General features: G+C 39.4%; 1 protein-coding gene across 1 annotated transcript; it reads right to left on the reverse strand.

Annotated features, from left to right (window-relative positions):
- Positions 1-1,101: 1,101 nt before the first annotated feature.
- ubac2 (UBA domain containing 2) lies at positions 1,102-8,715 on the reverse strand. Its single transcript, XM_042434412.1, has 10 exons — positions 8,529-8,715; positions 7,958-8,082; positions 6,775-6,894; positions 5,813-5,919; positions 5,181-5,304; positions 4,986-5,033; positions 4,550-4,658; positions 3,605-3,747; positions 3,230-3,376; positions 1,102-2,929 (listed from the first exon to the last, which is right to left on the reverse strand). Exons 1-10 carry the CDS (start codon positions 8,557-8,559, stop codon positions 2,822-2,824), a joined length of 1,062 nt encoding a protein of 353 aa, XP_042290346.1. The 5' UTR covers positions 8,560-8,715; the 3' UTR covers positions 1,102-2,821.
- Between the last annotated feature and the right edge of the window lie 3,859 nt (positions 8,716-12,574).

A 12,574-nucleotide genomic window follows, 5' to 3' on the forward strand; every position in this document is an offset into this window, starting at 1 on the left:
ACAAACAAACCTGTTTTATATACAGTGGTTTCTGCCAGACAGATCAGACTGAGCTCTTCAGGTGTTATGATACAACTAACAGATCCGTCAGAAGGAAGTGAAAGGATAAATCATACTGGTTTGGAGTTATAATTGCTTGAAGACACTTAACCCCTACAACAGTGGTTCCCAGCTGGGGATTGGAACGGTCCAAGGGGTCACAAAAAGGTCTGAACCTTTGCTTTTTTCTTGTAAAATAAAGGAGGGTTTTATCTCTTCAAGACAAGAATTGGAAATCATTAAAACAAGACAATCTGGGAAAGAAACATCGATGTTTGGTTAAACTTCTCAGAGCTCACAGACTTATACAACCTTTCATGAGGGGTCATGAGTAGGCGTTGCTTGGATACTTTACAAAGGGTAACAAGCCAAGAAGACTGGGGGCGATTATACCCTGTCATTAAACTGACTGAACTTAGACAATCCATGTCTTTCATTTGACTGTTTAAAGTCAGGCTATATCATAACATCTCACTTTAATTTTATATACATGGCTCATATGTATGTGTGTGATGTAACATTTTGTCTTGATACATACAAATGAACCCATTTGTCCATTTTAGCACAAGAGTGCCATCATGTGTTGAAAAGCAGCATCACAACAGTGCGCTGATGGTGTTTAATCTTGTAATGATGTCAGGAAACAATTTATACTGTATGATGGTGGCATCTGATCCTTTATTACATTAAAGCTATTAAAATATGGTACTCTCATTTTTCAAAATAACTTTCCTATAATTGGATTATCTTTGTGAATTATTGTATTTGGCACTGGCTGCATGGGAATAGCTTTCCAGTGCTGAAGACATTTGCATTTCTTCCACCACTTTAAATAATAGAATATGAGGGTTGTGGTAACTCCATTTTTCTTCTTCAGCCTATAGCTGAACTGTAGCTAAATGCTGATATTCAGGATAATTATGTAACCACAAACCTATTTCACAAAATATGTATTCACATCAAACTAAGAGTTGACCATTATACAAAAAATGGTCAATAGTTTTTATTGTTTGCCTCGAAATGTACAGAATTTTCATAATACCTCCGATGTGAAGCAAATGATTCAGTCAGCAAGTTGATTTATTTCACATATCAAATATGATTCCTTACAGTTCATCATTAAGTTGTCCATGAAACAACTCCCTCATCACACCCATATACTATTATATCACTCTCAAAAATACATACACAAATGAACTGACTCAACTCAGTGGTCATATATTATCAATATTATAATGCACAAAATATAAAACTAGCATCTGTCTCTGACATCAATACATAGTGGCTGCAATATCACTCCTCTTGCACAAGATTTTCATGAGTATGTTTATATACACATAGTAGGTACTATGCAGTGCATAGTCTTTAAATTCCTCCTGTCCTGATATTGCATAATAAATATCATTAAACTTTTAAGACTCTTTTAAGACTCGTTATGGTTTAGACATGTGTGCTGGCAAAGAAAAGACAAGTTCAAAGAAAGAAAATAAATGTTGAAAAGCATGTGCAGGTGTGTGAGAGCATGAAATGATGAAAGAGACAAACAGTCAAGGGTGTGAGATGTGACCTCTTTAAAAAGGTCTTCTCTGCATCTGTGAATGTGCACGTTGGCAAATGTGATTTTCATGTAATTAACAGAAGAATTCGCCTCATAGACCCTGAGTTGGCCCACCTAACCTGTATCCTGCCAAACAGCTCCATCTGTCATTAACAATGTACTTTTAGACATAAATGGGCCAAACCCATTGAAGATTTGGCTCCTATAGTATCTGTCAATCACGCTAACTGCTTTATTAAAATATCTTACACAGGAAAGGGTTGAGTCCTGCTACTTCCAGGAAACTCTGCCAAGATAACAACTGTGTAACAAAGTCATGGTTGGTAAGTCATGTTCTTCAGTTTTGATGTTGTAATTATGACCTCTTGACCTCCTCGTGGAGTTAAATATAAACCTCTTAGCATGTGTTGCATTCCTCTTTTCACTCCTATTGTATGAAGGAAAACAAAAAAAAACAGTCCAAGAGTGGCAGCTTAAAATTCTGTAAGAAAAGTCCTTTACTTTAACCAGTTTAAGATGAAAACTTGACAACTAACATAATGTCTTATGCTTCATTGTCTAAAAAGGACCTGGTGTTGTGTTATCTTCATCCATTTTCCACATTAGACAGTGTCTCTTACCAGTTGTCAGGGTAAAGGTCACTGGTTATACTGTGGCCCATTGGCGTGTAGAGTGGCAGTACATGAAAGTGGAAAATATTAAACTGTATTTCAGATAGGAGAGAGCTGATTTGAGTGCTTCAGCATCAGTTCTGTTTTAAAGAAATAGCCCACTTTACAGTTCATCCACTGGACTCAATACTCTGTTTTTAAGATGTACTGTGAGGAAAGCTCTGACCTGTTTGGTTTCTGTTTATTTTTCATAGGAAACCCCTGAGAGTTAGAAGTCTAACTCATCTGCCTTCAGCAATGTCGCCTGTTTCACACTACCACAGCCATCAGAAAGCTATGACGCAAACGTCTCCCACTTTGTACTTCACACTTCTTCATTAATCAGCGTGCCATCGGGCTCAGTTCAGGTCGGTTCAGCCTAACACTGCTTCGAGGAGCAGTGACAGCCCTCAGATTATCTGTACAAATTTCATTTGTCCTCTCTTCTCGTCTCCACCATCCACTGCCTCCAACACCTTGTCTCTGCTTTGCTTTTTTTTTTTTGCTCCTCTGCTTTGGTTGCTTCTCTTGCTGCTTTCCTCATTCACATCTTTTGTTCTCACTGAGCTCTCTCTCAGTGTTGCAAGAGGAAGTTGGTTGCCATGTTGATGTCGTTGTTTGAAGCTCTGAGAGCCTCGAGGGCATCAATCCTGGAAAAGCCCATTTCTACTAACATCGCAACCTGCAGGAAAAAAAAAAAAAAAAAACATCAACTGATTCAGTTTAGAGGGCAGCCGCAGACAAATAATCACCTGGGAATATTTCATGAGGGTGCCCACACATTAAAAGCATTCAGTCCTGTAAGTAAGTAAGGCGTAGGTGGGCCAGAAAATCAAAAGTTAGTAGTCTGTCTGTCTATGAAGATTTTAAGACATCCAGGTGATAATATATGCAAAAGAATATCTAGAAATTACTACCAGAGAAAACAAGACCAGGGGAACCCAGAATAAAGGCACACATGTGTAAACACACAGAAACACACCTGCTCCTCTGCAACTGGAGAGTTGTCCAATAGCGGTGGCTGTGTGGAGGGCTGCGTCTGAGCCTGTGGGCGAGGCTGCACTGGATGACGGTTCTGTCCTCTGTGTCTCAGGGAGGGGAATAACCGGGTCCACTGTAACAACCCAGCCTGCACAAAGACGCATACACACACACACACGGAGGAAGAATCAAGTAGATTTCCACATATGGTTGTGTAAATGCATGCATGTAGATGTGTGTGTGCTTTTTTTAAAGAAAGAAAGTGTGTATGTTTGCTGAAGGTGAGTAACAGGTAACTAGCAGGTTTAATTAATTTCAAACATTGTGTGCATGTCAGTCAATGTATTGGTGTGGCAATAAGTATGTGTCCCTCTACCTGTGGTTGTTGTCTGGTGTTCCTCCTGGCCTCGTTATATTGTGCCAGCAGCAGTTGTTGGTCGAGCATGTCCATCCTTTGTTGCCTCTGGATGTCCAGTGTGGCTCCCATCCCCAGTGGTGTCTCACTGGTTGGTTGGGAGCCTTGACGACCAGAGATGTCAATAACACATTAATCAATAACAAACTGACTTGGGGTGAAAAAGAAAAAAAAAAACTTGTAAAAAAAAAGTTGGTAACAGTTTTCAAGATGTGCATCTGTTGCTTATGAACAGAATAAATATTTTAGATGTCCTGTGCTTCACATCAATGTCCTATCTTTTGAACATAGCGGTAACTACACTAGATTGCTGTTATCATGCTTCAGTTACAGGACAAAATGTGGAAAGCCACATTGTTTGGTACTGACTATTTTCAGGCAGATAAACACTGTTTCACAGTTGAAAGGCTTTAAATGACCATGCAGGACATTACAGAGTGGAGAGGAAGAGCTAGTCATGGCAGTATGTTTAATGTAAACAACTTTTCCTCTCTGAATTTTTCTAAAAGAAATACTTCAATCACTAAAAGGAAACATGAGATTGCTTTAGCTAGTTAGCATAACTGTAAATATAGCAAATTATACAATTACAATAATTTCATCAGGAAAAATGTGAAAAATGTTGAAAATAAGGCTAACTTCTACCAACACTGAGAGAATCTTTTTAACACAGTTGACAGTTTCAACCTTACCTCCAGGTTTTAAATGCTTGTTATTAAAGATATTATGCTAATGCCATTAATCATTCTGGATCATTGCACTGATCTAATGCCTTAAATGTATATGTTATTATTCCTCAATTAGACAGAGACAGATAATAACTCCATGTCAGGCCCTGCAACACCGATCAATATGCAAAGGATTTGCACAGGATTTGTAGATGTGATTACTAATGGTTGGACTCACTTGAGAAAATGGGCTCCAGAATATATCGTCCAATACGAGACACCCAGGCAGGCACAAAGAGGAGCTTCTGCAACCGGAGAACATCAGAGTGGTACAGTCCACCTGAGATCTGAAAGGCAAGTTAATGAAAAAACAATGGGTGTATATACTGTATATATATATAGTATTGAAGTCACAAGCCATAAATCACATTAAAACCATCACTAAGCAACACTGCAATGCCAATCGACGGAGAATTAACACTCAACTCTACACCTGTGCTTTTTAGCTGCCTTAGCTCATTATTTTGGTTCTGCTGCCCATACATTAACCCTGTGCTGAGTCTTACCACCCTGAACAACCAACTTGTGCCCACTAGTGGTTATAAATGACCCCATGCAGTACCAGTAAACTTCGTCAATACAAGGTAAACAAAGACAGGAAGTTGACTACTCACCAGTCCACTGAGTGCAAGGAGCCACATGAAGGGGCTGGAAGTCAACAGCTGTACCACAGAAGGAAGAGAGAAGAAGACAGAAACCATGACGATCAGAATAGTTGGAAGGCAAGTATTCTCAAAAATTCTCATGGGGAGTAAAAGAGAAAGCAAAACAGATACATAAATGCCCACACTAGCAAAGTATGGACTTACCTGTAAGCCAACAATGTAGACCAGAGACTTGTTGGTGATGTGGATCTGGCCCAGGACTTGGGTGACTGGCATCGTTGGGATCGACAGGTAGAAAGGCACAAACAAAGAGAAGACTGGAGCGAGCCTGCAAGAGGTCAAAGGAACAAGTCAAGAGAATGTGGATGACAGAAAAAAAAGGATTGAATGAATTTAAACAAAAACATGAAAATTTCAATGATAACAATAAAATTTCAGGTAATCCAAAGAAAGAAAGACAATGCTAGGTTTGGGGTGTTGAGCTTTTGGAACTAGTCACTTATCATTTTATTAAGTCTGTCAAGCTGTTTTTACTTCCCTCTTTTTGTACTGCTGTCACAGTCCACCATCATCTTAATGCTGTACACCCAAATATATGTAATACCCAATATGAATACTGGCCAAGACTAACAAAATGACATGTGGAGGTGGAAAATACAGGTTTGTACCAGTGACATTGTAAACCCAACTAAATACCAGACTATTCATATTTTGAATTACAGGATCCTCAGTAGCTATTAAAGTGACCAAAAAGCTATTTCCTTTTAAGAGATACAGTACATGCATTAGCAAAGCTCAGCATAAACTGTAGCTACTAAGGTGACCGTGCTACTCACAGTCCTGCAGGCAGCTCCTCCACCTCATAGTCAAACAGAAACTGGAAAGCCTGAGCCAGCAGGAAGTCCATCAGCGCAGAGAGAAACCATGTGCCCAATAAAAAGGACTGGAATAAAGATATACACCATTTATGATGGTTAGAAACAGGAAAATATAAATGACAAAATCTTTCTCTGTGGTTTTAAAGTGTAGCTACATTTTCAGGAACATAATGTCAGTGTCAAATGTTGATTACACGGCAAGTTACCACCAGATAAGGAAGTTCTGTGTCTTCTCCTCTAAAAGATGAAGTCGACACATGTGAACCTCATATTGTTTCTGAAACTGAATTAATGATTACTGTCATTATTAATTAATCTGCCAATTACTTTCTGGATTAATCTACTTATTGTTTAATCAATATGTCAGATAATTGTAAAAAAAAATGCCTGCTATAATCTCCCACAACCCAAAGATGTATTTAAATACCTAATTTTAACCGATTAACAGTCAAAAATTCAGATATTCAGTTTACTATCATGTACGACACAGAAAAGCTTCACATCTTTACAGTTGAGAAGCTACAACCAGCAAAAATTGACTGAAATGATTATTTGAAGATCAAAATAGTTGACAATTAATTTTCTGTTCATCGACTAATTGATGAATCGACTAATCGCTGCAGCTTTCATAGATTCTGATTGATGATTATACTTTGAAGATAATCTAGAATCAAAGTATCTTAACATTGTGCTTCTGTTTATAAAAGTAACTGAACACGAGATAACCCGGTGTCTTCAATGTGTGACACAGTGTGAAAACTGCAATTTAAAACATTAAATCCACTCATTCCTTTTGTTCAGCTGAGGATATCTGCCAGACTACTAAATCCACTATATCTATCTATGGATATATCAATATATGTATCTATCTGCTTTATCAATCCACATATCTGTACATCGATCCATGATTTGGTACTTACAGCAAACTTCCTGGTGCCAAACCTCCTCTCAAAGATTCTGAAGTTATAGATGAGCAGGCTGCTACAGAACGAGTCCTTCACGTCTAGACAGACCAGCCTCCCACACAACAACCTCCACACCTGCAGCACAAGGGAGAGCACAGTTATACACACACACACACACACCGGTAACACACAGGAAAAGACAGTCCACAGTATGCCTTCTTGTAATAATGGCTTTTCTGACGAACACAGTGTATATGACTTGAATGTCATGCCATATCTCACATATAAAAGCCATGAAGAAGAGCTTCATGGCAATACAAAAACATTTTGAACAGTTTGACAAAATTATCTTAACTCAAAAGTCCAGGCTAGATTTTTCCATCATATTGTCATCATCAGCAAGTGGAGTTTGTTTAGTTGTTATGGGGTGTCTGCTCTCTGAAAATCCCACAGGTGGTTGTTTATGGAGCATCATAACCCCTGTCTTTATTCAAGGATCATAAGATGCAGGGTGAAAGCTCCAGAAAAATATAGTAAATGGACCTTGAGTTAAGATTAATTTGTAATTATAGCTGCAACAATTAGTCGATCAATTGATTAGTTGTCAACTATTATATCAATCGCCAACTATTTTGGTAATCGATTAATCATTTTAAGTCATATTTTTAAAGAAAAAAAAAGTCAAAATTCCCTGATTCCAACTTCTCAAATGTGAATACTTTCTGGTTTCTTTAGTCCTCTATGACACTAAAGTGAATATCTTGGGTTGTGGACATAAGAAGACATTTGAAGATGTCACCTTGGGCTTTGGGAAGCAGTGATCAACATTTTTCACCATCTTCTGGACAAAACAACTAATCGATTAATCGAGAAAATAATCAGCACATTAAATGATAATGAAAATAATTGTTACTTGCAGCCCTATTTGTAATACTTTTCTACTTTCACATTCGCTTTATAAACAATCTTCTAGTCATTAAGCATGGTGAGGATGGTCTAAACAGTTTTAAAAAAGCTTAAATAATTGCTTGGCTCTAAGCCAACTCTTGTCCTAAATCATGGTTAATGTGCTATTCTCTCGAAAAGAAAAGGTCAAAGTTTGACACAAACACTCACACTGATAGAGACACACATCTGGACATACTCTTTGTTGTTTATAGTCTCTCTCACAAACACAGACAGATGTTGGACACATTACCTGGTGCTGCTGGGTGACAGCCTGCAGACTGTACACGAACAGGTCTTGGTACTGAGGCAGCAGGGTGAGCATCACAGTCAGCCCATTGAGAACCAGCAAGAGGCCTTTAGAGAGAGGAGCCTTGTCTGTGCACAAAACATACACACACAGCAGTTTATACGACGACCTTCGCCTCCTACAATGAGCAGCTTTGTATATGTTAAGGTGTTTGAAATATTAGCCACGAGTTTTGCTGATGGAAGAGAGAGAAAGAGAAAGGGAGAGGCGGGGCAGACACATATCCTGCTCAATAACACGGATTTGACTGGAGATTTAAGAGTGTAAAAACACCAGTTCCACTTATTTCGATTATTTCTGACGCTTAGTCAACAAACTATATGAAAACACCCCAAAACGTAGGTTATTAATTAACTAAACGCAGCTGTGACCGACACATACAGCCCCGAGCAAATGAATGACAGCGCAATGCTAACAGGCTAACGTTGCTACTGCCGTTGAACCTGACAGGTCGATGCGGGGAGAGAGCTGCGACAGCCCGGCTGCGGTTTAACGGCGGATGCGGGATACTTACACAGGCCCCGAGAACCGGTGGTGGTAAACATGGTGTCTTTGAGGAGTCACGGAGTCAAGACGGCGACGGTTAACCCCGAGGCAACGCGAAACTAACACCAAACAACCGAGGTAAAGTTGGAGAGAGGATCCATGCTGTGACCGTTGCGAGAAAGAAACAGGGGATCTCCTACAGGAGCCCAACACGCCCAAAAATCATTATTTCGCCATCAGCGTAGATTATATAGAAACTGACCTGTAGAGGGCGCTGCTGCTCTGTGTTGAGGAGCAGAGCATGCCATTAAAGATCCCCTCCAGATATGTTTTAAGATGTACAGAGAAGACTACTTTGAATAATAATTTGTCTTATATAGTTTTTTTCACACAAAAAAGTTATCTCCTCAGACATCTCTTCCTTCTCCCTCGTTAAAAATTCAAGAATATCTGACTATGCAAAAGTATTTCATTGTTTTCCTGCTGGACACAAGATGTCTCCTACTTCACTGTCCATTCTTAGTAGATGTGCACTGGAGGCTTCAAGTTTCCACATCACAGTTGCATACTGGACCAGGATTGTCTTCTAAACTGGTTGTGATGTCCCAAACCCTGCTCATAGGTACAGTACACTCCTTAAACTCAGATTTAAGGTGAGCACTTGTCCACTTTCAGCAGATGAATATGAAAGCAGCCTTCTAGTATCAAACCCTGCACATACATCATTCTGCACAGTGAAGCTCAACCAACCAAGTGGAGTAACAAGACTAAAAAAATATTATTTTCCATATTATATTTTCGGTTTCAATTCATTTCAAACAAATTTACATTACACCTTAAATTACATAAAATAACCAAAAGTAAATGAAATGTAGTTCTTTCCTCTCGCTGTCACACTTATGATCAGTGAACTCAGTCGCTGTGCAATAACCATGTAACACTATAATACTCACTGCACCTTATTTATATCTATTTTAATTTAAAATACAAAAAGATGAAGTAACATCTACACACATCATTCACTACTATATTTTTGAGCAGGTTGTATATTCTGTACATAACCACCTGCTGTATGTATACAAAGTCACTTTCTTACCCATTTAGTATGTATTTCAACACTTCTTGCAGTCTTCACACCTTTGCACTACTTGTATCCTGTTGGCATTTTACAGTAACGGTTTCACCTGTATATAGACATTGTATGTTGTTGCCCACTTGTTGTTTCTATATTTATGTATCTTTTTTTCACCCATTTGTTTGCACATAATAGTGAACTGTTTATGTTTAATTATCTTTTAATCAGCTTGTTGTCCCTGTGTATCTCTCTGAAGATTTTTGGGTGTAAGTACATTGAGAGCCACCAGAAACTGGAGAGAAATTCCTTGTATGCGTAAACATACTTGGCCAGTAATGCCGATTCTGATTCTGAAATAAAAATTACAGAACTGGAAAACAAAATTAGGCCTATTATCAACATTATTATTGTTGTTATTGTTGTTGTTGCTGTAGAGTACTTATCAAGCGAAATGCAGAGGCATTATCACAGCTGCAGACAGATATAAGTGAAAACAGTATACACAGAAAAATGAATAAAACATACTTATAAGAAACAGATTAAAAGAAGCCCTAAAAAGAAAAAGAAAATGTTAGTGCAGCAAAACTAGAACCATGGGAGAGCTGAGGTACGACAGATTATGGTCCCTGTGCACCACACCACAGTGCATCCTCACAGCAGTCAGAGCAGGTTCATCTCCATTTGAATACTTTTTCTGCCTGGTGACCACTAATGCTTACTTAACCCCCTGGGAGAGCATGTTGTGAATCACTGATCTAGCAACTGCAGGACCCCTGCAGCTGGGATTTAGTGTCTTGCTCACAGGCATTTCAGCAGGGTATAGATGCAGTGGCCAGTTGATCCTCAGGATGAAGGGCAGTCTCCTTACCCGTGATGCCACCCTGCTGACAGACAGGGTATTCCCAGGCGCTGAAGCACCAGTCTGATCATGTTTGATCCTAAGCCTGGTCCTCTATGACCATTTTGTAAAATGTGTTTATGGATCGGATATGCATACAACCAGCCGAAAGGGAGTGTTTCATGTCTCAAAGCCATGTGGTCAGCTCTCTGACAGAGTGATAGCAGTGTTAATTATCCATGGGGGCCTTGAGCAGGATGTGTAGCTGCACCAAGTCCAGATTAATGGCTTTTTATTATGGTCCTCTGCCCTCACGCACAGAGTGTCATATCTTGTCAAGGTCCAGACTTCCTTGCAGTCTGTGTCTTACAACACACACTGCCAGTTTTATTCACATCAAACAGTGTGTATACCTTCATGCCTGGCTGTGATTGCTCCTGAGACAATTGATCCAATGCTTATGTTACGTCCAAGTACATCTGAAAAGATATGGCGAGCAGCTGTCTAATAGTGTTGCATTTCCTCATCGTCCACAGATGCAGTAGCGTGTTAGTTCCCATTGGTTAGTTCCCACCCATTAAGTCTATTTGGCTGCCTGTGGTCAGATGTGACTGCAAAGCAGAGCTCAGGAACAGCTTGCTAATTGTGTTTCAGACCTTCTCTGTCACTGATGTAGGAGTAAGGTCTAAAAAGGTTGTTTTGCCCCTGTTCTCAATCAAAGATAATCAGATTAAACAGCGCAGAGATGTGTGTGTGTATATATATATATTTATATATATGTGTGTGCGTGTGTGTGTGCTTACCAATAAAGAGACTCCAGATTTGGAGACAGCCTTGACTCCTGCTGTTTGCTTTGTTCATTAAGAGGAGATGAGCAGATGGTTTGCTGGTCTGTTGTGCAGTGCACACATGCGGGCACACACACAGACACACACACACACGCATGCAAATACACATACACACATGCATGCTCAGTCCTGTCACCTTAGCTTTATCCTCCATTTATCTTTTCCATTACACATCTCTCGGCAGGACAATGCTACTTGGTGAATTGTGAGGGGTGTGTGTGTGTGTGTATGCGTGTGTGTGTGTGAGAGAGAGAGAGAGACAGAAAGAGAGAGAGATACAAGGGAGTGTGAAACAGTAGAGCGGCACTGAATGAAGTCACAAACCTTTTTAGTCAAGGCAGCCTCTGAGGTGGTCATCTGAAAAGCTGATGACTCATTCACACATTCATCTGTGAATCATTGCTATTCACTTGTCAGCCACTCTGTATTCAGGAAGAATTGCTTGTAACAGAGGTATTGTTTTAGTCCCACATCACAGCTTATCTGCCTGTGTCCAGGAAATGGCACACCGCACATTTAGACAAGGTTGCATGAGCAAAATCTGGTCCACTGTGAAGAATTTTTTCAGCACAACAAATGGTTTTAGAACAATGTGAAATATAAGACTTAAGACTTTATAAAACTTAATATTGCTTGCAAATGAGCATCCTGAGCTTCTACTGTATGTCCCAGAGAAAACTATCTGCTTAATACATATCTATAAACAACCACAACCCCTCACATAATTTATTACATTCATCCCTCAGCTCTCTGCACCAGTTGAGGAACGCCCGGTGCAGATTTACATGTCTCGAGCCACACTCTCTTTGCTTTCAGTGACCTAGAACTGTCCTGACTTTGGTTTATGATGCTTTCAAATATCTCTTATATGGATGCAGATTACAGATTCAAATTCTTAATTACAGGATGAACAATTGATTTATGTTGCAAGACATATACAGGGCTTCAATCCAGACTGAGTCAGAAAATATTACTTAGTTTAATTAGATAAGATGGTTCCATCTCCTGCGATGTTAATATTTGGCAGGGAAATATTATATAATGGCTACAAATTTTCATACAGCAAAATATCAGTTCTTTTTTTTTACATAATTCTTCATTAATATCTTGTTTTATCTTTCTACAAATTTACTCATAATGTGCTTTTAACTATCTTTTGACCCTTGTTTAGCTTTTTAGGTCCGTCACACTTCTCTATCCTGCGGGGGGGGGGGGGGGGGGGGGGGTGAAACGTGATAAAAAACAAGCGCAGCCACAGAGAGATAGTGCAGCGTCAACATGTTTCAGTAAAGGACAGCTTACACGTGACCCTG

Source organism: Thunnus maccoyii, chromosome 14, assembly GCF_910596095.1.
Source record: "Thunnus maccoyii chromosome 14, fThuMac1.1, whole genome shotgun sequence".
Lineage (NCBI taxonomy): Eukaryota > Metazoa > Chordata > Actinopteri > Scombriformes > Scombridae > Thunnus > Thunnus maccoyii.

Bases quoted from the DNA above. Each gene is read 5' to 3' on its own strand.
- ubac2 (XM_042434412.1), bottom strand. From the start codon at position 8,559: ATGTTTACCACCACCGGTTCTCGGGGCCTGT. The intron at 8,083-8,528 runs GTAAGTATCCCG...TTTTGTGCACAG, and splicing joins CACCGGTTCTCGGGGCCTGT to ACAAGGCTCCTCTCTCTAAA. The intron at 6,895-7,957 runs GTAATGTGTCCA...CTTGTGCTGCAG, and splicing joins CTGTCACCCAGCAGCACCAG to GTGTGGAGGTTGTTGTGTGG.